The sequence below is a fragment of the Asterias amurensis genome, chromosome 3, assembly GCF_032118995.1.
Source record: "Asterias amurensis chromosome 3, ASM3211899v1".
NCBI classification, from domain to species: domain Eukaryota; kingdom Metazoa; phylum Echinodermata; class Asteroidea; order Forcipulatida; family Asteriidae; genus Asterias; species Asterias amurensis.
In genome coordinates, this window is record NC_092650.1 from 20,411,225 (window position 1) to 20,436,387 (window position 25,163).

The 25,163-nt window shown below is 38.6% G+C and overlaps 1 protein-coding gene across 2 annotated transcripts in view; it reads right to left on the reverse strand.

Annotated features, from left to right (window-relative positions):
* Nucleotides 1-25,163, reverse strand: part of LOC139934744 (phospholipid-transporting ATPase ABCA3-like) — a 58,428-nt gene that overhangs the window by 12,105 nt on the left and 21,160 nt on the right. The window contains exons 11-34 of one of the 2 annotated variants that reach the window (XM_071929135.1): nucleotides 23,787-23,987; nucleotides 22,584-22,707; nucleotides 21,792-21,890; nucleotides 21,075-21,356; nucleotides 19,906-20,024; nucleotides 19,321-19,467; nucleotides 18,717-18,806; nucleotides 17,657-17,841; nucleotides 16,354-16,581; nucleotides 15,586-15,869; nucleotides 14,686-14,859; nucleotides 12,891-13,064; nucleotides 11,833-11,921; nucleotides 10,387-10,431; nucleotides 9,549-9,744; nucleotides 7,716-7,838; nucleotides 6,622-6,738; nucleotides 5,349-5,522; nucleotides 4,247-4,357; nucleotides 3,257-3,423; nucleotides 2,127-2,265; nucleotides 1,543-1,605; nucleotides 565-742; nucleotides 118-221 (exon numbers count right to left, since the gene is read on the reverse strand). In XM_071929135.1, coding sequence (XP_071785236.1) covers nucleotides 118-221; nucleotides 565-742; nucleotides 1,543-1,605; nucleotides 2,127-2,265; nucleotides 3,257-3,423; nucleotides 4,247-4,357; nucleotides 5,349-5,522; nucleotides 6,622-6,738; nucleotides 7,716-7,838; nucleotides 9,549-9,744; nucleotides 10,387-10,431; nucleotides 11,833-11,921; nucleotides 12,891-13,064; nucleotides 14,686-14,859; nucleotides 15,586-15,869; nucleotides 16,354-16,581; nucleotides 17,657-17,841; nucleotides 18,717-18,806; nucleotides 19,321-19,467; nucleotides 19,906-20,024; nucleotides 21,075-21,356; nucleotides 21,792-21,890; nucleotides 22,584-22,707; nucleotides 23,787-23,987 — 3,613 coding nt within the window. The remainder of the gene's footprint in view (nucleotides 1-117; nucleotides 222-564; nucleotides 743-1,542; nucleotides 1,606-2,126; nucleotides 2,266-3,256; nucleotides 3,424-4,246; nucleotides 4,358-5,348; nucleotides 5,523-6,621; nucleotides 6,739-7,715; nucleotides 7,839-9,548; nucleotides 9,745-10,386; nucleotides 10,432-11,832; nucleotides 11,922-12,890; nucleotides 13,065-14,685; nucleotides 14,860-15,585; nucleotides 15,870-16,353; nucleotides 16,582-17,656; nucleotides 17,842-18,716; nucleotides 18,807-19,320; nucleotides 19,468-19,905; nucleotides 20,025-21,074; nucleotides 21,357-21,791; nucleotides 21,891-22,583; nucleotides 22,708-23,786; nucleotides 23,988-25,163) is intronic. The other variant, XM_071929136.1, reaches the window with a different exon arrangement.

Consider the following 25,163-nt stretch of genomic DNA (forward strand, 5'->3'; position numbering starts at 1 on the left):
TGAGCATGCACACTACTGGCGAGAACTGCCAAGGACCTTAAAAAAAAGCCTCTTAAAGAAGTAATATAATCAAGAATTCGTTCAGATTCTAGATAATTAGTAACATTTCAAACAAACCTTTCTACGGTCAGCTTGGATGCTGTATCCTTCCATGTACGTCTTACCAGCTGTAATACTCAAATCACCAGTCAGCATACCAAAGCTGGTTGTTTTACCAGCACCTGAGAATCAAATTCACAAACAATTAACCAATGTCCTCTCACATACACATGTACATGTACATGTACATCACATGGCTTTGCTTGAAGTTGATGCTTATTACTAGTGTAACCCAAGGCACCCACTCCTACAATGTAGCATGAGGGCAGGCATACCCATCTTATTAGAGTCCAAACATTTCTATGTTGACTTAACACCATTCAGAGGAAGTGAACACCATACAGTTACCAATGCTGCATCTTTAGTCATTTCTTGCTTAGTCAAGGAAATTTGCTAAGCAGAGTTTTTCTGCTAAACAGCTTTATGAAACTGTGCCATGATGAACACTGTCCTGATGTGTCTTACCATTCACACCCAGCAGACCGAAGCATTCTCCTTTGGGTATAGCCAGGTTGAGCTGGTCCACAGCGGGGGAGGGTTTGCTTCGATACGTCTTGGAGAGGTTCTTAAGAATGACAGCATAGTCACCTTCCCTATGATTCAAATCTTCCACTTTCTTTCTCTCGGCGGCAACATCGATATCCTGCAAGTGAAAATAGTCCTGCCATTAAAACTGCAAAAGGTCCTTTACTGACTTATCAAGGCTTTGAAAAGTGCGGAGTCAATGTAAATTCAGTTTACTTGTGTTTATCAACTCTATAGCTGTGTAGATTTGTGCTTTGAGAATTTGTCTTGCTAGCGCGGCCACCGAGTAGATTTCAGAATTCGGAAAACTACTTAGTTCTGAAAGAACTCTCCAGCGTATTAATTTACAAAAGGGCTACAAGGTCAACTTTAGTTTTGTGATCCACTCATTTCCCAATACCCGACAGTCTTATATAAGAGGGTAAAAAGTTTACAAGTCTGTAACCTCAGTTTAAATCGTGTAAAATGCTACCGTGTCTGGTACCCTTCAAGTGTAATGTTGTTAACGATCCCAAAACATTCTATATTTCAAATATGGTCTGCGCACTTTTGTACAGAGGAATCATATTAAGTTTATATTGACCTTAAAGACACTGGACACTATTGGTAATTGTCAAAGACTAGTCTTCACAGTTGCTGTATCTCAACCTATGCATAAAATAACAAACCTGTGAAAATTTGAGTTGTGTGCTTCGATGCTTGATTTCGAGACCTCAAATTCTAAACCTGAGGTCTCTAAATCAAATGTGTGGAAAATTACTTTTTGGTCGAAAACTACATTACTTCAGAGGGAGTATCAACCGCTCCCCATTACTCGTAATCAAGAAAGGTTTTATGATAATATTGATTTTGAGTTATTACCAACAGTGTCCACTGCCTTTAAAGGTAATTGTTGTTTAATCTGGTTTAATTTCTTACCTCTGGAGCCGAGCTATGATGCTTCAGATACTTAGCCGAGCGAGATGGAATAAAGAATTGCATCTGAAGAGAGAATTGATAAATGCCATCTTTATAAACAACTTAGGTTAGAGCAATGACCTCCATCAAGAATGTCACGATGCAGCCAAGTGTTACAGCAACCAATCAGGCAAAGAAGTTGAAACTCATGCGTGTCACACGCGGTATTTATGCACACTGCAAAGTTTTGCACTTAAACATTTATATTACCCCCAGAGTAACATCAAGTGGGAGCTATCTATACAGTTAATGTTCCTTTTAATGTTTTGTTTCCTTGGCTAGTCATTAGGTTGTTTTCATATTAGTTTTCGCTTATTTGTTTCCCTCCCCTTGTTAGACGCTCTGCTCTTTGTTTAGCGCCTAATGTATAATTCGTCTTATTATCATTATCATTTTTTATGATGATTATTATTAATGTTAATGTGACAAGTGATTGCAGAAATTGGAATAAGCATTTTTGGAGGAAGGGTATAAAATTGGTCTTCCCAAAAACAAAATAAAATTTAAAAATAATAAAAGTTGTACATTCAAAATAAAAGTCTAACCTCTACGAGAAGAGTGAGGGCAAAATAAATGATTCCTTCCATAGCTAGGTAGAAGCAATGCTGCCCAACGCCAGGCTGATCCCAATCCAGGTTGTTATCAAAATAGGTCACATTGATAGCCTTACAGAACTCCATATCCCTGTGGAAATAGAATGGCAAAGATTCAAATGAAGTAAGATGAGCCCAAGAGATGGATCATTTGAAAATGAACACAAAAATTCCACTCTTTAAATCTGTTAAATAGTTAATGTCACACTGTTTCCGAAATTTGTTGTTGGCGTATGCAAATTATACAGAATTTCTGGGGAGAAAAATTGAAAGATTGGTATTTAATGTTCAAAACGTAAAACCATGTCAGGTACTCAAGGAGTAAACAACGGCAAGCCACCAACCCATGTTCATTATCCCACAGTAAAGAATGACTCCTCACACTAATCTTCAAAAAACTCCTCCAAACATTTCAATGCAGTCGAGGAAGATGGTCCGACCTACTTGAAAGATCAACTCACCCCCATACAAGAAACCTCCGTTCATTGAACAAAGACATTAAAAACATTGCAGCCAAAACATAATTTTTTATGTGACCTGTCACGAGAAATGAGCTGAAAGTCGCACTGTGCCATTTCCCATTACAGCCGGTCGAAGTCAAATCTTTCTCAATAGATAAGTGAGAACTCTCTTGTTTCCACAAGCTCTGTCGGTTTGGAGGATTATTATTACCCCAAGTGCTATATACCATTGGAAAGCTCTTGATCTGCAGAATTCAGAAATACCAATGGCTACAATAGCTAATTTTTTGTAAATGTTGACTTTCAGCTCATTTTGTGGTGATAGGTCACATATGGTGAACATAGCTTTCAGTTTGCTGCACCTCATTTATGGCACTATCTCCCTCTACACATCAAACAAGCTACATATACATGTACCGCCGTCTCAAACTTCAAGAGTCATCTCAAAAAAATTCTGTTCAATTCTTTGCACTTGTTTTTTGATTTTCTTCTTCTGAGCGCTTACAGACTTACATGAGATGTTAGGCGCTATATACTGTAGGTACACTTTTTTTTATTATTATTATTATTACTATTATGTATATTATTATCAATATTAATATTATTATTACAATTACTTACAAGTCTGAAGCAGTACAGGTGGACCTAATAGCAACATTGGTTGCTAGTTGAATGAGTCCTCTTGCTAAGCAATGAGTAGGTAAAGCCATGAATACATGATCCACGATCAACACCTCATCTTCGTAGGTCCCTATGATCTCAAGGACAAACACTGTGATGATGGTACCCTGTGGATTAAAGAGATTTGGATAGGATTTATAGATGGATTAAGAATGGGATCAACGAAATGAGACTGCAAGGATAAGTGCTGTTATTGAATGTCATGGATAAATGAAAATGGGTAGGGGCCAATTTAGTCTGGATCCTAGGTTCGATTTCACAAAGAGTCAAGACTAGTCTTAACTCTAGTCTTAACTCTACTAGTCTTATCTCGAGTTAGAACAAGTTACTTGTTTTAATTTGGGACTAGCCATACGTTTTTAATATCTCCTAGCTAGGACTAGTCCTAACTTAGTCCTATGTCTTTTCGAAATTGACCCCTGGAATCTTCCAGATGTTACAATTCAGGAGGTTAACAGACTCTGTGCATCATCGCCAGAAATGCAAAACTACAGGTTGAGACACAATGTGGACTTTTTAGTTTTCTCTTTGGTGATTCATTGATTCATTCAAGTCAACATTTATTTCATACTTCTCTTCTCAAAACATAACATATTTTTATACGCATAAAATATTACATAGATAAGCAAAATAATCAAGCAAAGAAACTGGAGAGCAAAAGAGTTCATCTAGTGAGTATGTAGACCAAAAATAATAGAGTATGAGGCTGTCAGGGTAAGCATAGGCTTGTAGAAGACAGCCGAGACAGACAAAATACAAACATGGGGACAAAACAAACAGTAACGAAAAACAAAACAACATGGATTGCTTTATTTCCTTCAAGAAAATTAGTTTTGAGAAAATCATGCAAAATCATATCAAATAAAAGTTAATTCTTTACCAGACTTTTGAGTGGGGAAAAATATGACTGAGGAACATTTTTTTTCTTACCAAGCCCAAGATTGACAGGAGTGTGACGGTCACGGCGTATGCAGTGACGGGAGTCTTGAACAAGTAGGAGAGCAGGTAGACAAATGGAACCGCTGCCCAACCAAATAACAGCTGCAATAAGAGAAAAACAAATCACAGTTTAATAATAGGACTGTGTGTCTCACAACAAACCTAACATTTTTGAAACAGCTGCCGAATAAAAAATACATGATTCTGGGGGGAAAGGTTTAGATGTTTGGAATCAACTTTCATATGACACCAAAAAGCTGTCTTTAAAAATGGGAAAAAAAGCAGCTGTTTTTCTTAAAGGATCTGTGTAATTTTTGTAAGACAAAACACAATGTCTACTGATTCAAAAAAAACTTACACCAGGTGGAGATAATGATAGTTAAAAGTCTTCCTTAAAATATCAGAATTACCAATCAGAATGGATAAACTGCCTCATGTATTTATGAATGGGGTATTAAAGGCATGATGTCTATAGACCCTCTGTATAATGCAGAACGCACTCAAAGCAATGTGCTTTTACAATTTCCGCTTTTTTGGGAGTTGATTCCTTTGTGCACATTTATTGACTCTGAAAATGACGGACAGGATGGGTGCGTCAAAATCAATGTAGGGTTTTTAACTACAGGGACAAAGGACAGAACAAAAGATGTTTCCACAGGGATGCAAAAAACAGAATAATAATAATTTGGGGGGGCTAATCGTCCTTACTCGCAGCTAGAGCTGAATTGCGAAGGACGCGGCTACAGCGTGTTCGAGAAGCAGGCATGCAAGGGCGCATTCAGCTGCCAGCCACATCAACCCATTATGACCACGGAGCACAGCCAAGATCGAAAGTGTTTGATTTTTTCCTGAGGGAGGAAAACCGGATAGTCTGGAAAACCCTCGTGGCACAGCAGAGAACCAACGCACAACTCAACTCACATATGGCCCCGACCGGGAATCGAACCGGGGTCACCTTGGTGAGAGGCGAGCGCTTTACGCACAAGCCAACCGTGCAACCCAAGAATGGGTGGGTTGCAAATTGTGCAGGTAGTCTGTATCATTTACAGTTTCAAGGAGACTAAAAGCTGTGGCAAAAAGCACAATTACTTACCAAAATAATTGCCACCGTGCCGAGATTTTCTCCACTAAACGCTGCCACGTTAAAGGCAGCAAAGACAATGAGGATGACAATGTAGACGAGGAAATAGTTAATGGAGTCCCAGCAGAGGTTGGCTACCCAGTAGGTGAAGCCATCCAACCCTCCGACCATCTGAAGATGCTTGGCCTGCGAGTGTGAAAACAGGTCATTAATAATATGGGTTTTGAGGCATTGTACGGTGAGGTATCAATATATTTAGTTTACAATTTGCATTAACTTGATAATGACAAGAGCATGGTCAGATCAGATCTAGCCTGTGAAGTAGACTTCGGAACTCTGGAGACAAAACACAGTAGTCCTGAAAATAACTATCATGTTTAATTATTGACTACAATCAGGGAAAGCAGGAATTCGGCTGTGACTTCAATAGGGATATGTCAGTTTCCTGGCAATGACTAGAACAAGCTTGTCGAAATGTTGAGAACATTTAAGAATTCACTCCGTAGAATTGAAATTAATAACAAGTCCCCTCAATCGACTAAGGCCAAATAAAAAGAAATACCGGTTGATCGTTTCCCGACCCGCATCCTTTTTGGGGGCTGCATCCTTTTTTTAACTTTATGTTATTTTTTTATTTTTTGGGGGGGGGAAAGACTGGCCTATTAGCTTTTTCTGAATCTAACGTGATGCTCTCGAACGTGTGTAACCGTCTGTTTCATATACAATAATAGTGAATGCCTACCAGCAAATCTTTTTACACATCCCACCCTGTTAAAAAATACTAACAGTTTTAACACAGGTCCTCATGCAACAAATAGGTGTAAAATAAGCTTGCAATGGGTTCAAACTGAAGAATTGGTGGCCTGTTTGAATTGAAATACTAAGCGGCCATCTTGAAAAGAAATAGTACATAGTAAATAGTAAGGCCCTCATCCTCCTCTTTTTGAAAAATCCGGACGATCAACTGGTATTTTTATTTTATTTAGCCTAAGCAAAAGTAGTAGTCCTGGCAAAATGTCTACCTCCTGCCCAGGTATCACTTCATTATCAGGACAGTTCATTTCAGAACTAAGTATATAGTGTCCAGAATTCTGAAATCTCTATATGGTAGTAGATTAAATAGCAAGACAAGTTTTTTAATAAACGAATCTATGTATTCTTTTATTACGACCATGCAAAGTCCAAATCCTACAATAGCGTTTGAACTTGCCTTTGAGAAATCACTGGTTTTAAAATGCTACAACAAATCTTAGTCAACACGATAAGCTTATCATCTGTTACTGACCTTGCTTTGTTTCTCAGTGACGATGAAATGGATGAAGCTGGCCGATAAGAAGGACATACCGTACAGGATCAGCAGAGATAAGGAAAAGGTGTCTGTACTTTCTGCAGCATTCTCAACCTGCAAGAGAAAGAAAAAGTTAGGATGTAACTTTATGAACTGCAGTAAAAAGGCGTCCATAAAGGAACATCCCAAACAGCCTTCAACTGTACAATTGTGACACCCAAAGCCAACATAAGATTGTCAGGTTAGCGTAGTGGTTTATTTCCTCGCCTTCAACCTCTAGGACCAAGGTGCCAATTCCAATGTTGATTGGGCCTTCCTTCCCAAACCTGACTGTCCGGGCTTACCCTGGAAAAATTCTCTGAGGTTGTCCATCTTAAGCTGATCCTCTTTTATTGTCTTCTCTCTATTTGGTTTCTTTAACTTCACTTTTCTTAAAATCGTTGGCTTATAATAACTTAAAATCAGGCATTTCAAAACTGGAGAATTCACATTAAAAATGAAGATAAGTGAAACATCAACCTTGAAATCAATAAGATATGATGTTTTAACCGATTCAGGATGATATTCAAGCATCTGCTTTTGTTATTTGTCAGGCACTTTTTGGCGGTTCAGTGTTTCATGTGAGAGTAACTATCCATGTATCTTAGAAAAGGAAAAGAGAAAATTAGGCAAGAAAAAAAGAGGAAAAGATAATATTCCTATACTTTGGTACACAGAAAGTGAAGAAAAAAAAAAGGAGGAATAGCAAACACAATAAGAGGACATCAGCTTAAAAGAGGAAAAAACACATGTTAATCATTTTCCTTTGAAAAATGTCAGTCACAATGAAACCCTGACTCGTCAAAGAAAAGACAACTGTTGTCTTTTCTTTGTCGAGTCAGGTTTTTATTGTACAGGTTTATTTTGTTCTCTTTTGAAGAATGTTTGCACAGTGAAAAGCAAAACCTGTGCCCTAACTTTCTCTTAGACCTTTTCGCAAATACACATTGCGCAAGTGCTAACTGTTGAATGAGGTGCATGCTGGTCTAGCTAGCGACCAAGCCTTATGCGTGCGTACCGACTATGGATTCACAATAGCCAACTGTCCTTACCTGATTGACAGCACTATTCGGCAGTGGATGATTGATGGTTGTTATACTGTACGTTTCATTGGTGAAGTACTTCAGCACAATGTTGGACATGGCGTTCAGAACTTCACTGGAAGTATGGTAAGCCTACAGGGGAAAAAAGGGTCAGTTATGAATACCAGCTTGAACACAAATTGCAACAAATAATCTTTGCTAAAAATCATTTAACAAGTGTTCAATCAATGAAGAAATTGAGTTAAACACAAATGAAACCGTTTGTAAATTGAAGTATACAAAAAAGTAAATCTGAACATCCTTCTCCAGTGTTGTTTTTCAGTAAATCCGCGAACAAACCAGTGATTTAATAGATGTTAAACTTGCATCGGGGATAAAGAATACATGCATTCATTTTGAATTTTACCCATATACAAAATACACCAGTGATGTCATTATGCATGTGATGTCGAAACCCTGAAGGGGCCACTGTCAGCACTTGGCGACATTATTTTCAACAAATTATTTTGAACAGATGGTACAAACTGGGCATCTCATAGTTGAGGGGTTGTCAATCAAAAGGATCGGTGATTTGGTCAAAAGAGGGCAACCAAAAATTTCTGTACATACATGGACATGTAAGTCATGTATATGTACATGTCAGTGGTATGCAAATGGCAGATGAAACGAAAACTAGAAAACTTAATTATTTCAGCGAACAATAATTTACTCAAGTTAACCAAGGCAACACCTGGCAGTAACTCGTTTCAGATTCAAATTTTAGGGCATAAATACTACTACTACTAATAATAATAATATCGAAGTCTTATATAGCGCACGTATCTACCAAACAAGGTACTCAAGGCGCTGAGTATATACAAACTTTCAGAAAGATAGGTTATTGCAGTGATGAATTTTGAGACCCAATTAGTTAGCACCTTGTAAGGGTTTACAAGGTGCTACGGCGCATTAAGCAGCCACAGCCAGGAACACCTGGGCGAACCCCTTCTCTTTTCGATAAGTGCACTGGGTTCTATTACATGCGTTACACAACACATGGGACCAACGGCTTTACGTCCCATCCGAAGGACCAAGCAATGGTTAAGTGTCTTGCTTAAGGACACAAGTGTCAGGGCTGGGGATTCGAACCCACACTCTGCTGATCAGAAACACCAGAGTTTGAATTCGATGATCTTAACCACTCAGCCATGACACTTCCATTATACTGGCATCTTTTTCTATAACCGCATAACTTCAAAGTGAAATGTTTCTCGAAATGCTTTATATTGTGCTACAAATTAAAAGCTAATGTACTGTAGGCTTCTAAACAAAGGTTTTTATTGCAATTAATTTTAAAGAGTGGTTATCAAACGTGTACCTTCCCTTTAACTATAGCAAAAAGCTTGGAAGTCTGTACTGACCAGTGTTGTAGCTAGACCAATTATAGTGGTGGGCTCTAAATCAAATTTAGTCAACCAAGGGTGAGCGGCTCAACAAATGTATTTATGTTTAGATATTAGGCCTGTTGTTGAAGTGCAATCTGGGGGAAATCTGTGCTGGGCAACACAGTGTATTTGTCTCAGAGTGCTGGGCAAAATGTGTTACTTCTTGGCAGCCCCCCCCCCCCCCCATGGCACTGCCTACCGTGGCTACAACACTGCTGACAATGTACATGTACCACAAGGAAGAATTGCATTCAAATATAATTTTCTCAGAGTGCTTTGTTACTTCTGGGAAGGCCTGCCCGGCACTGCAGACTGTGGTTGTTACAACACTGCTTACAATGTACATGTACCAAAAGGAAGTTGCACCCAAAAAGGTGCCTCTCTTTAAGGTTTGAAATTTAAGTGTCTGAGAGCTCACCTCATTGCTGTACCAGCCTGTCAGTAGGATACCTCCTGCACTGGTGTCTGCCAGGGTGAAACCAGCCACATACTTATTGAAGAACAAATTGTCACCTTCACTCTGATTGAGGACGTAGTCTTGGAAGAAGGTATTTACATCCGCCAGGACCATGGTGTTTGCGCCGATTGGGCAATCGATGCTCTCCTCTGTAGTTCTATATCGGAGAAATTTGGAGAATGGCAAAGTCAGCTTTTGAGTATCGAGGTGGAGCGGTCTAGCGCACCAAACTCAAGCTCTTGGCATGTTTATGAAATGGCTTCAGGGCCCGGTTTCACAAAGAGCTAAGATGGATTTTAACTGCAAGTCACTTGCACAGGATTTAAGGCGTTGCATGGTGAGGTATCAATATATATTTGGTTTAATATTTGGTGGGGTCATTGTTTGTTTTTTTGTCAACATAATGGTAATTTATGGGAGAATTTATTTCAACAAGTTACATGTACAAGTCCGCTGTGAAAGTTTCAGTCTGATAAAACCTGTTATGGTATGGTACCAACCAAAACTCTGGCCATAAATAAAAGATTTCCAAAGTCGCCTGCATGCGCGATCTTTGTGGAGACTCAATCTTTTTCTTCCGTTTTTTTTCTAATAAATGACGACAATTCACATGAAATAATTTCATGGCATGTTTACTGCCACGACCAACTTTATAACAAGTATAGAATTTCAGATCAATTTTACACAATTTCTTGATGAGGTCATTTTCAAAGTATGGCCCTACCTTTAGCTATGAACCTGGCTTTAAGGTAAATTTGTTGGAGATGAAATGCGAGTGAAAGAACTAATCATAACTTACCCTGTTAATGGTTTGGTGACATTGTAGCTGATTTTCTCCTCAAAACTAGAAATTGATATTAAAACAAAACAATACAAGGGTTGTTCACACTACAAATGAATATGTTAAGACACAACATATAATAATGAGAACACTCTTGTTGTAATGAGGTACCGAGTGTAAATCAGGTTGCATCGCTTCTGACTGGTACAACGCACAAAGATATCAACAAAATAGGGATACCACCGACATTAAAGCCAGTAGACACTATTGGTAATTGTCAAAGACCAGGTTTCTCACTTGGTGTATCTCAACATATACATAAAATAACAAACCTGTGAAAATTTGAGCTCAATCGGTCATCGAACTAGCGAGATAATAATGCAAGAAAAAAACACCCTTGTCAAACAAATTTGTTGATTTCGAGACCTCAATTTCTAAACTTGAGGTCTCAAAATCAAATTCGTAGAAAAATACTTCTTTCCCAAAAACTATGTCACTTCAGAGGGAGCCATTTCTCACAATGTTTTATACCATCAACCTCTCCCAATTACTCATTACCAAGCAAGGTTTTATGCTAACAATTAGTTTGGGTAATTACCATAAGTGTCCACTGCCTTTAAGGCTAGATGGCTAGGGTTGGTAAAGTACCCTCACATTAATCCAAAGGTCGCAATTTCAAATTCTGTCCTAACCAATATTTTTTGCACACCACGAATTGAATTAAAATCAACAACTTTGTACATGTACATGTAGTTTATTACTTATTATTTGAAGAAAAAAAGGTGCATTCCTTTGAAGCCATTATACACTTTCGGCACAGAAAAAAAAAAAAAAAAATCACAGATTTACAAATAACTTAAAGGGTTTACAGAAGGTAATGGTGAAAGACTTCTCTTGAAATATTATTCCATGAAATGCTTTACTTCTTGAGAAAACATTAAAACAATTACCAATTCTCTTTGTCGAGAATTATTGATTTATTTTAAACACATGTCATGACACGGCAATACGTGCGGAAACAAGGGTGGGTTTTCCCGGTTATTTTCTCCCGACTCCGATGACCGATTGAGCCTAAATTTTCACAGGTTTGTTATTTTTATATCAGTTGTCATACACGAAGTGGGGGCCTTTGGACAATACTGTTTACCAAAATTGTCCAGTGGCTTTAAGGTGACCCCTTGCATGTTGCTTCACGAGTTGTATCCTAAAATTGGGCGTTATCCCTGGCTACATGTACATGTACATTATGGCAGTTTCAGATTGAATGGCTTCCGACTGGCACTCTAAGCAAAGCAGTTGCCAAGATAGGGAGACCGCCAACATTAGGGCTAGATATCTCAGTTGGTACATGTAGTGCGCCAGCACATTTATCTGGAGGTCACAGGTTCTTTTATTGTAGTCAGAGCTCAAGTCAGAGCCAAAGGCAAAACTGAGATTTCAAAAAGGGCCCAACTTGATCAGTACCTGGTGCTGGTAAGACATCTCTGGCAGCTGTAGTACCCAAAAGATTCCACGTCGGCACAAAGTTCACTTCCCATTGAGGAGTTGTACAGCTGTCATAATTAGTAGAAAGAAACACATCACAACATCAATAATAATAGTATTAATATCATAATAATAAATAGTGGCTTCGTATATAACCAAAATCCGTCAATCAGTGACGCTCAAGGCGCTTTAACATACAGTATTTTCCTGCATGGTATGTAGAACTACGTTTGAATTATGAGATCTGCTCCTTTTACATAGCACCATAGTGGTTTACAAGGTGCTGGGGGCGCAACATGCTGCCAATCAAACCAGGAACTCTGGGACGAGCCCCTTCTATTTTCGATAAGTGCACAGGGTTCTTTTACGTGCGCTACACAACACATGGGACCAACAGCTTTCTGCCGATCCAAAGGACGAAGCAATGGGTAGAGGGTAGATTTTCGGAATTCGGAGCCTTTTCAGTTCTGAAAAGGAATTGTCCTGTATTTTTACTACTACATGCTACCTGTGTGGAAAGAAGAAAATCAGCCTGGTCTACTACTTCAGCTATAGTGAATCGGGAACTTGGCTTAATATAAGATCGGCGTGATGCCATAAAAATTTTTAACAACTGGGTTGTTAAAGGGTCTATGTAACTTTTGTAGGACAAAAAACACAATGTCCACAGATTTACACTAAACCTACACAGATTGAAGATAATGATAGTAGAAAGCTTCCCTGAAAATATTACGTGCTGAGGTGCTGTAGTTTTTTGGGAAATGAGTAAAACAATGTCATGAAAATAATTTTCGTCTCATGAGACGATTATTTTTGTTATCATTAACAAACGTATTTTCATGACATTGTTTTACTCATTTCTCAAAAACTACAGCACCTCAGTAAGTAATATTTGAAGGCAAGCTTTCCACTATCATTATCTTCACACCCTATCAGTTTAATGTATATCTATGGACATTTTGAAAAGGTACCCAAATCCTTTAAACTGAATCCTCACTTGACACTCTCTTTACTCTATTTCTACAGCCTTTACTTACCAAGTTGGCACATTCATTGTTGAGGATTATATTAGAGTAGTCGCAGCAATCGTGATCGCTGGTCTTAGCTACACCATTGATCATGTTACCGGTGTTATCACTGACAAGGGTACCAACCGCTGCCGACACATTAATCGATGCGATGGGCACTTCATCCAGGACAACCGGTACAAACTGCAGGATTTATAATATGTTCAAAAAGGGTTTCTCAGTCAGTGTTTTCTAATAGTAGAAAAGTTTGCACACACAGAAAACACCCCTAGTAGTATTGAGTATACAGTGCTAACACACATTGGTGTTTATGGGTAAAAATAAAAAATAATTTGCTTTTTATCCACGAGGCACATGACCATCTAAACCCTTAGAATGCTCATTGTGCCTACAAGAATACCATAAATACAGTACAAAGTTCCTATACAAAAACTTTAAAATACATAAGGTCTAAAATGTCACTCTTGAAGGGGCACCAAATTTCCCTCTGGTATAAGGGGCACGTCTATACAGAAAATGTAAATTAGTACAAGAAACTTGCACAGGGCACCATAGCAAAAGCACAGGGCACCACAACAAATGCTGTGGGTGCCAAGGCCTGATATATTTCAAGGCCTGATATATGAAAAAATAACAATTAAAATGCACTTAGCAAAGAAGAAAGACAGAAAAAATTACTTTGAGTAGAGATTTAAAAGTACTTAAAGTCACCTGGAAGTGGTATTTTTTCAAAATAAAGCTTTTGTCACTAACATATGTGTTTTGATGAGTGGAATGTGAATAAACAGTTAACTAAGGTTTTAAAAAATCAGTTCTTATGTTATTTACAAATTTAAGAGTAGACCCCGACCCGAGAGGGCGCTGTTCGTGACGTCAATCGAGGCAGACTTTGCCTGTAATGCGTAGAGTAAACACAATTGCAAAGTACATGTACGGACCAAGTTGTGAGTTTGTACGTTTCAAAAAAAAATTAAAATGTTTTTTTCCGGCAATGCCAGGTGTATTGCTGCTGAATGCAACATTTTGAAATGTACCAACTCACGACTTGGACGTACATGTACTTTGCACGTGTGTTTACTATACGCATTGCAGGCAAAGTCTGCCTTGATTGACGTCACAAAAGGGGTAGGCGGAGTCAGCCCCAAACAACTTTATATATTTTTTAAACATATAAATCGTGACAAACAATTACTAAAAAAATTGTTTTATTGTTTGTAAGCATAAACTCTTATGTTTGAAAGAAAAAAAATTCTATTTCCAGGTGACTTTAAGGAACGGAACTAAATATTTGTATGTACAGCTTAATGTGCAGTGGTAACCCACTCCAAAAACGGGGAGCAGCTGTAGCAAATGCCATGTCCCAAAACTTCTTTTGGAACATGGCTCAACAAGTTTAGTGGCTCTAGATGATCATAGGACGAGTGACAGAGGAAGAATGAATGAAATAAGAAATGTAGCAAACCTTTTTGCTTTGAAGCAAAACGGCTTGAGCGTAGTATGTTAACTTGCATGTGTATTTTTATGTTTTTTAGTTTACTTCCTTAATTTATTGTTAAATTTTACTGTTTTTATAATGTTTAATATTGATGTTTTTATCCGTCCTTGTGCTGTTGGATGTTGTGTAAAATAAAATTAAAGAAAAATGAAATAAAATGGTAGAATAGGATGCCCTGGCAACACTTAGACAGTATCCAATTGATGACTACAGCTACAGCTAAGACTAGCCACCAATTCAGACATCGCCTTAGCAAAACACACAGCCACTAATTCAAACACAACCTCACTGTTACACTATTCCCCTTACCTGTAATAAATCTTGGTCTCCAATTACATCCGTCACGTTAAACAGGAAGCTATTATTACCGAAATCCGTCACGTTGAGTGTGTTATTACCGATCGCATCCGAGGATATGTTTAAGAATGAGAGCAGGTCGTCTGCCGATACATTGAGGAAAGGATCAAAGGCATCTGCAGGAATCTGCATCAAAATAGTTTAGAAAATTAACACTGATTAAATGATGGATGCATTTTGTACACAAAAGCAAACGAATATATAAAAATACAGCACTTCTGCTGGCCGTATTAGGTTTGGATTAGGTAAGGAATAAGTGACAGTGATATTGATTTTCTTATCAAGAAAAATTAAAAATGTAGATTCAAGAATAACATTTATTTATTTTTATGATTGGGCTACTTTGTGATAAGCAGCTCTATGAAATAAGACCCCCAGCTAGGGTTGTGCATACATGTACATGTGCAGTGTACATGTTTTTTTGCCTACACTGATTAACAGAACTAGTGACCTCCACTTAAAGGCATTGGACACTACTGGTAATTGTCATAGACCAGTCTTCTCACTTGGTGTATCTCAACATACATGTATGCCTAAAATAACAAACCTGTGAACATTTGAGCTAAATTGGTTGTCGAAGTTGCGAGATAATAACACCCTTGTCACACTAAGTTGTGCTCTTTCACATGCTTGAATTTGAGACCTCAAAAACTAATTATGAGGTCTGGAAAATAAATCCATGGAAAATTACTTCTTTCTCGAAAACACCGTTACTTCAGAGGGAGCCGCTTCTCACAATGTTTCATACAATCAGGACTCTCCAATACTCGTTACCAAGTAAGGTTTTAAGCTAATAATTATTTTGAGTAATTACCAATAGTGCTTAGTGTCATTTCTATTGATTCCACTAACCTCTACCAAGTCCTCGTTATTGGTCATGTTTCGAAGGTCAGCATAGAACACCTTGGGTGAGATTGACGGGTCGTAGCGTGAGATATTCATCAAGTTCAAGATGCGGGCAGGGTCACTGACCAGGCCATCGCTTGTCTTAATGATGAGAAGGCCGAAGATGACGAAGACAATCGGAAGGATGAACTGAGTGACAATGGATTTCTTGTCTCGTTTGCTGTACAGGAATCGCTTGATGAAGATGGCAACAAACTGGTGCATCTTCAAACTGATACCGGTGTGCACATCTAGAAGAATAATGGAGAAGTTCAAGCAGAATATTTTTAATAGATGTTAAATTTGCATCAGGATAAAGAATACTTTCTGGTTTTTACCCATAAACCAATGTGTGTTAGCACTGTATACTCAGTACTTTCCCCAAGTCCTGTGAAAAAATATCACAGGCATATTTACTCCGGTGGAATTCGAACCCAAGACCCTTGCAATTCTAGAGCAGTGTCTTACCTACTAGACTACCGAGATTGCCTGGTAGCTAGAAGCAGTTAAAATCCTATGTTTTGCCAGCGGGTACCGCAACGGTATAATAGATGTTAAATTTGCATCGCTGATAAGGAATATTAATTTTGGTTTTTACCCATAAACCGATGTGTGTTTCCATACTTAGTACATTCTGAGAGTATTTGCCTCCTATTTAATTTCAAATTTTAAATTAATGTAAAAACGTTGTGAGAACCATTTTATCTATCTATCTATCTTTCTTTGGGAACAAACCTCCTGTTTCCAGCCAGGCTTGAGAGGAAACTTTTCCATTGGTTTGAATCTCAGCATTTGGTGTGAGTTGTTCTCTTGAAGAGGCGTCAGCAGCCGCTTCTCCATTCCCGAGGGTTGGGGCGTTCCCGTTCAGCTCATCCTCGGCCATCTCACCAGCCTTCATGAAGACTTCTTCCATGGTTGTTATGGAAACACCAAAGCTGTCGATGCCCAGTGGACCCCTGGAATCTATAAGTGTAATAAGACAATAATAATGCCTTATAACATCGTACATGATGTGGCAGTGGCAGTGTCATGGCCGAGCGGTTAAGAGCACCGGATTCAAGCACTGGTGTTTGATCAGCAGGTTGTTGGTTCGGATCCTGGTCGTGACAATTGCTACATAAAATTGGGGAGGTAGTGCCTTCTGCTTTACCGGCCAGGCTTCGAATTGATGATACCCAAGCCTACATTCGTATGGACTGTGAAAGGGGTAACCCTGTTTCAACCCTAGGAGTAGGTGGCAACGGCCTCTAGAAAAAAATAATTGTAGCCCCCACCTTGAAGTGGCCTTCAGGCCTTGTGTGTCAGGCGACTTGCATAAATAAAAAATAAATAAAAAAATACATGTATGTGGCAACCTATGCCCAAATCTGACACTTCTTGGAAACAGTGAAATAGCAATTAAATGAAAGACAATTGAATCAACAGCCAATACACCAATGAGGTAATGTGATGTCATAAAATATTCTTTGTTAAAGCCATTGTACACTTTCAGTTAACAGTAATGTCCAAAGGCCCATACTTCGTGTATCACAACTTATAATTTATATAAAATAACAAACCTGTGAAAATTTAGGCTCAATTGGTCATCGGAGTCTGGAGAATATAACGGGAAAACGCACCCTTGTTTCTGCACGTTTCGCCGTGTCATGACATGTGTTTAGAATAAATCCGTAACTCTCGATATTGAGAATTGGTGTTGTTTTAATGTTTTCTCAAAAAGTAAAGCATTTCATGGAGTAATATTTCAAGAGAAGTCTTTCACCATTACCTTCTGTAAACCTGTAAGTTATTTGTAAATCTGTAAACTTTTAATTTTTTTCTGTTCCAAAATTGTCCAATGGCTTTAAGAATATTGAGAAATACTAAAATATTTAAGTAGCTTTTAGCTGTGTTTGGGGTTCACTTATATAACAAAAAATAAATAATTCAACCAGAGAATAAAACGGCAACTCTGTGTTAAAATTTTACACAAGTTTATCCACTAAAAACTAAAGAAATCTATCACACGAACACCCGAAGGAAAAAGAAGTGAACATACATTCAAGGTCAGCGAATAGTTGCTTGAAACTTGCACTGTCCTCTCTTGGCAGAATGAAGTCCAACTCGTTGCCGACGTTACTTTCAAGCTCGGACTGTGCTACATGTTTCTTGATGAATGAGTGCACCACATCGACATCACAGTCCTTATTGCGCACCAGTGTTAAATGGTACCCTACTCCAAATCTGCAGTGATCAAGATAAATTTGACAAAATGCTTTCGAGGCAAAGTATACATTTGTATTTTTTTAACCATTCAATGTTTTTAATCCTCTAAGGATTTAGATATCTAGTGTACAATCAAAATGACGTCTGAAAAGTTTTATTCTAAAGAAAGTAGCGGTTTTGAGAAAATGCATGGCAGCTCTGTCCATACAGGAAGAATAATCCCTAATAGGAATACACAGTCTGAGGAACATATCCGACAGTAGAAATGTTTCTTTTTCGGGACAGAATAAAAAAAAATTCCATAACTGTTTCTCACAATGTTTATACCATCAACAGCTCTCCATTGCTAGTTAACACATTAGTTTTTATGTTAACAGTTATTTTGAGTAAATACCAATAATGTCCAGTGCCTTTAATGGAGCTTTTTCGTAATGCCTTAAAGGATTCGGGTACTTTTTCAAAATGTCCACAGATTTACATTAAACTTACAGGGTTTGAGGATAATGATAGTGGAAAGCTTCCCTTCAAATATTACTAACTGAGGTTGTGTAGTTTTGAGAAATGAGTAAAACAAGTCACAAAATAATTTCTGTCTCCGGAAGACGAACATTATTTTAGTATGTAAAATCCCCTTAACTAGTTATGATATTATACCAAAACCATAGCATAACTGGTTAACACGTTTTTACACGCTAAAAGTGAGACGAAAATTATTTTTTTTTACTAATTTCTCAGAAACTACAGCACCTCAGAAAGTAAAATTTCAAGGGAAGCATTTTACTATCATAATCTTCAAACTGTGTAGGTTTAATGTAAATCTGTGGACATTTTGTTTTGTGTTAGGAAAAAGTACATAGACCCTTTAATTGTTTGTTTTTTAAAAGTTGACTGACCTGTTCTTGAGGAAGAGAGAGGAGCCACTGCATAGCAACTGCCCATTGGCCATAATAGCAATACGATCACCAAGAAGATCTGCCTCGTCCCTGCAGGAGTAAATACAACAGTCAAGACATAGTTCTGACAAGGAGAATGGTAATATTAATAATAAATCTGTGTACAATGTTTCATATCTCTAACATTAATCATCACAGGGGCCCAGACCTACTGGATTAACCTAGCTCTGAAGCACAGTCTCTCCAGATTTTAATTCGCAAGTGAAGCCACTTTTTTAAGATGCCACATAAAGGTTAAATAGTGCAATAATCCAAACAAAATTTCCACAGTTAACATTTTAATATGTAGTTTAACCATAAAACTATAGATTTCGTTCAAAATGACATTAATTTATCTTTGGTAGATTTTACTACTGGATCAACCAGACGAGTTTGAGTGAAAAACAGCATGCATTCATGCAAATGCATGCTTGACTTTAATCACAAATTGACAAAAGCTGAGCCCAAACTTGCTCTTGGAAAATGACTGCGCAATATGGCCTATCCTCAGGTAAACACCTGGTGGCACACTCGTCAATAATCAGTTTCTGTCCCATACACTTACATAAAATGTGTAGTCAAAACCATCGTCCTGCCCTGACGGTATTTCAAGAGAAGATCCCAGGTTGCTCGTCTAGCGTATGGATCCATTCCAGACGTCGGCTCATCAAGAATCACTACTTCAGAGCCTCCGATCAGAGCAATGGCGCAACTGTTAAACCAACAGAGTAAACTTTAAGCACTTACTTAATAATAATAATAAAATCAAAGTCTTATATAGCACACGTATCTACCAAACAAGGTACTCAAGGGGCCGAGTATTTACAAACTTTCAGAAAGATAGGCTATTGCAGTGATTTCTCAAAAACTACGTCACTTCAGAGGGAGCTGTTTACTGGGTTCTTTTACATGCAATACACACCACATAGGACCAACGGCTTTACGTCTCATCTAAAGTAATGGTTAAGTGTCTTGCTTAAGGACACAAGTGTCACGGCTGGGGATTCAAACCCACACTATGCTGATCAGAAACACCAGAGTTTGAATTGAATAATTCTAGGGGAGTTATGACTGAACATGGCATGCTGGGATAAGATTATGCAGCAAGATAGAATACACCCTTGGAAGCAAGGGTGATCTTTAAGTGTACCTTAGTTTTCGTTTCATTCCACCTGACAGTCTAGTCGATTGAGAGTCTGCTTTGTTGACAAGCTGAAGATCAGCAATCATCGTATTCACCTCTTGCTTAGCCTCCGGACCAGACTTACCCTACACAAAAAATTCATGTCAAGATGCAATAATTCAAATTTAATAAGGCCAGTATTTAAGCCTAATAATAATATTAATAACAAAAATGGCTTCTCAGGTCCGTCACGCAGTGACCCTCATGGAGCTCCAACATTATTACCCCTGGTCACTGGGCCTTAAATCATTCCTTAAACCATCTCAGCTCCCTGGGGAGTATACAGCCTTGTGCAACAAATGCGCTACTCGGCTAAATCAATCACAAGAACCATCTCTGCCCTCACAGGTACCCATTTACATGTACCCCTGGGTGGAGAGAAGCAATTAAAGTGAAGTGTCTTGCAAGTGTCACAACTGGGAGTCGAACCCACACGCAGCTGAACAGAATCACCAGAGCTTGAATTTCGGTGCCCTTATCCGCTCGGCCACGACACCCTAAAGTACATGAATGGCTGCTAACTGGTACACCAAAATAGGGAGACCGCCCACATTAGGGCTAGATATGTAGCTCAGTTGGTAGAGCACCAGCATGATAATCTGGTGGTCACAGGTTCAAATCCTCCTGTATCGCTTGATACTTCCACAGGGGAGGGAAGGAGGCAGCCAAAACTGAGACAAAAATTATTTTGTGAATTGTTTTACACATTTCTCAAAAACTATAGCACCTCAGTAAGTAATATTTGAAAGGAAGCTTTCTACTATCATTAACTTCAAACTGTGTAAGTTTAATGTAAATCTGTGGACATTTTTTAATAATACATGTACCTTTAACCCCAAATGATTTGAAATTTACCCAGTAAGTTTCTCTTGTGGTTCATTCCTTAAAAAATAACAATACTAAAGTAATTCAAGATTGCTCTAGATATGCAAAGGTCATCGGTTTGAATCCCACCCTTGTAAAATACCTGTGGGGTTTTTTTTCACAGAACCTGGGAAAGTACGGAGTGTACAGTGCTAACACACATCGTTGTTACTAAAATGTAACACCAACAATCTCAAAAGATTCAAGAAATGTTAACAAAGAACTTTTGATTTTTTTTTTACTGTCAAAGAATATGTAAAATCTGAACTAACCTTCAGTGAAATGAAGAACTCGAGATGTTCCTTCACAGTGAGTCGATCAAACAGCACATTGTGCTGAGGACAAAGACCCAGACTCTTTCTCACACCGTCTATGTTATTGACGATGCTACAGCCGTTGACGTACGCCGTGCCGGACGATGGTGAGAACAGTCCAGTCAAGATGGACATGGTAGTGGTCTTACCGGCTCCATTGTGTCCTAGCAGAGCTGTGATTTGACCCTGGTACATGCTGAGTGAGAGACCATCTACGGCCAGCTTGTTTCCGACAGAACTCTGGTGACAATTACAGTGTAATAACTTTAATATTTGAGATTGTATCAATGGCTGTTTGCTGCATTTTATCGCATGTGTAAAACCTATAACGACAGCTATTTCATTTTTGAGGGCCGTTGCAGGCAGGAATATCAGGCAGGGCTGTTGTGGGCAGGTTGAGAAGTATTAGGCAGGGTGGTTGGGGGCAGTTTGAGGAGTATTACAAGCAGGGAGGTTGAGGGCAGTTAAGAGGAAACAGGCAGGGCAGTTGTGGGCAGTTTGAGAAGTAAAAAAAACAGCAGGACAGATGTGGGCAGTTTGAGCAGTAACAGGCGAGGTGGTTACAAGCTGTTTGAGCAGTAACAGGCAGGGCGGATGTGGGCAGTTTAAGCAGCAACTGGCAAGGTGGTTGTGGGGAGTTGAGGAGATTTGCGTGCCAAAGGGTGTATGACTCACCTTGTAGACTTTAGTGAGGTCCTTGATCCTGATACCTGCAGGGACGCCTGCTGGGTCTGCTTCATGGTTTGCAGAATCTACATTCTCAGTCAGACCCATCTATATATACGTGTACATGTAGTAGGGAGGGAACCAAAACAAATGATCATCAAAGATAATATTACTCAGTGCTTAATAGCACTCTATCACATCCTATAGGCGTCACAGAATGCTTACTATTTTAATGAAAGGTGTGCAGAGATATAGTCCTTTTCCAAACCACACCTTTGGCTTGAGCTCAGGCTTAGAATATATGTCATTTATTGTGAAAACCTGTGTTATGGGAATTGGGGCTTCATACTGGCGGATGGATCCTAAGTCACAAGCATGACAAGATGACAGGGTTTTTTTATTTTGCCCTTCCCTGGTCGGCCTGCGCTTGTTGAATTGTTGTTGGGTTTCTTTCCCATTTTTTGTTTGTCCAAAGAATTAAAATAAATAAATTAAATAAAATATGTCGGGGTCCAATTTCATTGCTTAAAACACATCTCTGCTAAGCAGAAATTATCAGGATACCAGTCACAAATTGTACATGTAACATGTCAATTTGGCTGGTAACCTTATTCCGGTAAACATTTGTTTGTGCTGAGCTGCTTTCTGAAAAAGTGAAAGATGATAAAAGTGGACAACTAAGCTGGAGGTCTTTGAAATATTAACTGCAAATTCTAGTTCATATGTTTAAAACCCCAGAGTAATTGATCGCCTCTTATTATGCATGCCTCAAGTGAATAATGATTCCTTTCTGAACCTTACCTCAATCTCTGTACCAATATCACCGGCTCCCCGAGCTGACTGTCCACACCAATAGGATCTCTGGAAGGGAAAGTATGGTGGCTTGGGAATGCCATACGAACCTGGGAAAATGGCCTCCACATACCTGGGCAAAACAAATCATGCAGATACAGTATGTTAAGTTTCTATTCAAAACATTCTAACCTTAATTACAGGAGTGACGTCTGCATGCATTCCAGAACACTTCCCGGTAGACAAAATATATCATGTACTAACACGTCAATCTACTGGATATTTATCTGAACTTCTTCACCATTATTCCCACACTCGGACTTTACAATCATCTTAATAGTCATTGCTTTAAACTACACCAGCTTCTTCCATGTTTTATGGCCACAGATCATTTTCTTACGCCGCAACGTTTCTTTGGAATAGTCTTCCTGTGCATAATCGCCAAGCTACAGTTCTTTACAATGTTTTAAATCTCTATTCATAACTCATTTGTTCGAAGCTGCTTAGTTGTAATCTGCTTATTTGTAATTGTATCTTTCACTCATTGTGTATTTTATTATTCTCTTTATTCACTTAGAGGCTTTTGCATTAGGCGCTTTACAAATCTCTTCATTTTTATTATTACTATTATCATTACCATTACCATTATTATTACACTTCACTAGTGATACGAGTTATTTTACAGTTTTCACAACTACACTCAAATTCTTGTTTTTAAAGGCAGTGGACACTATTGGTAATTACTCCCAAAAAAATTGGCATAAAACCTTACTTGGTAACGAGTAATTGGGAGAGGATATGTATAAAACATTGTGATAAACAGCTCCCTCTGAAGTGACGCAGTTTTCGAGAAAGAAGAAATTTTCCACGAATTTTGATTAGATTTTGAGGTCTCGAAATCAAGCATCTGAAAGCACACAACTTCGTGTGACAAGGGTGTTTTGTTCTTTCATTATTATCTCACAACTTCGATGACCGATTGAGCTCAAATTTTGACAGGTTTGTTATTCTATGCATATGTTGAGATACGCCAAGTGAGAAGCCTGGTTTTTGACAACACTTATAGTGTCCAGTGTCTTTAACATTCTTACAATCTAATCTAGTCACGCTAGTTCAAAGAAAATGTGAAGAGACACCTCCCGTTAAATTGTCTACGCTTTCCATTTAACCCTCACCTTGAGAGACGACAACACAGAACTGCAAAGCACTTACCAAGTTATCAGTAAGTATATGAAGGTGTCAAGGATGAACATCATAAAGACTATTCCCATGGAGAAGGGGTCATCAAGAGAGGGCGATGTTGCCAGATTTGACCACTGCAGACCAACACCTTGGCCTTCGTACAAGGCCATCACCTTGACGCCAAAACCAAAGGCCACGTTGGACAGAAGCGATGCAGCTGTCTTAACTTCCCTGGAAGAAGAAAAGACATCAAAAACACTTGTACAATAAATGCTGCAAAGTATCCTGCTTGTTAGTTTGTCACAGGGTCCAAAATAAACCTAATGCAAACTTTGCACAAACTGTTTGCAAAGATCACAATAATTCATTAAGTATCACACTTCAAAGGTGATGGGACTGTGTCTTTGGTCATACAAGCCTGGAATTTCCCACACAGTCAGAGTATGTCATGGGAAAGATATTTAGCTGTAGGCTATTGCTAATTTGTGCATGTAAAATGACAGGCAATGTCAGCAATTTTATATCAACAGGGATGAGATTAAATGAATGTACAAATGCCTGAAAATAGCTTGCTCGATTGGGTGTACAATGTACGTCTTTATTCTAGGTCCGAAACTCCAGATGTTATATAATAAGGAGGCTTACAGATTACATGTATCACAGGGAAGTAGGGTTTAAAACTTTGCATGGTGGAAATACGATATGGGAAGATTTGCAGTAACACCATGTACATGGTATGACTATCTCAAAAGACTTGGAGTGGTTCTGAAACGAACCGTTGGTTTCAACTCAACGTTTCGATCAGTATGCTCCGACTGTCTTCTGGAGAAAGAAGGGAAGACAAAACTACAAGTTTGGACACAATGTAGACTTGTCTTTTCTCCCTTTGGTATACAGCTTTACTTCTTCTAAATAAATAAGAAGGCTCATGAAGGATTTGGCAGACCAGTCCAAATTTCTTATTCAAGAGTACCATCTTAAAGAATGAACTATAAATTTAAGAACACTTACAAATAGCATTACAATTAACCTATGTGCCAAGGCAACAGCCCCAATTTCTTATTTGAGGGTGACCATTTCAAATGAACAGTCACTTTTGTGAACACTTGCAAATAGCATTAGAAAATAACCTTTGATGGCCTCATCAGCTCAAGTTTCTTAATTAATCCCGTTTCAAAGAATGGACAATCAATTTGGAGAACACTTAAAAATAGCATTATAAAATACCCTTCGACGACCTCATCAGCCCAGGTTTCTTTTCAAAGAATGAACCACCAATACACTGATCCAGTAAGCCCCGCCCACTTACATATTGACCAATCAAAACCCGCATTGCAACCAAAAGTCTGACAGATAAGGTCTGACATGCGTGCGCGTATGCAGAATGGCATTGGAGACTAGCCATGG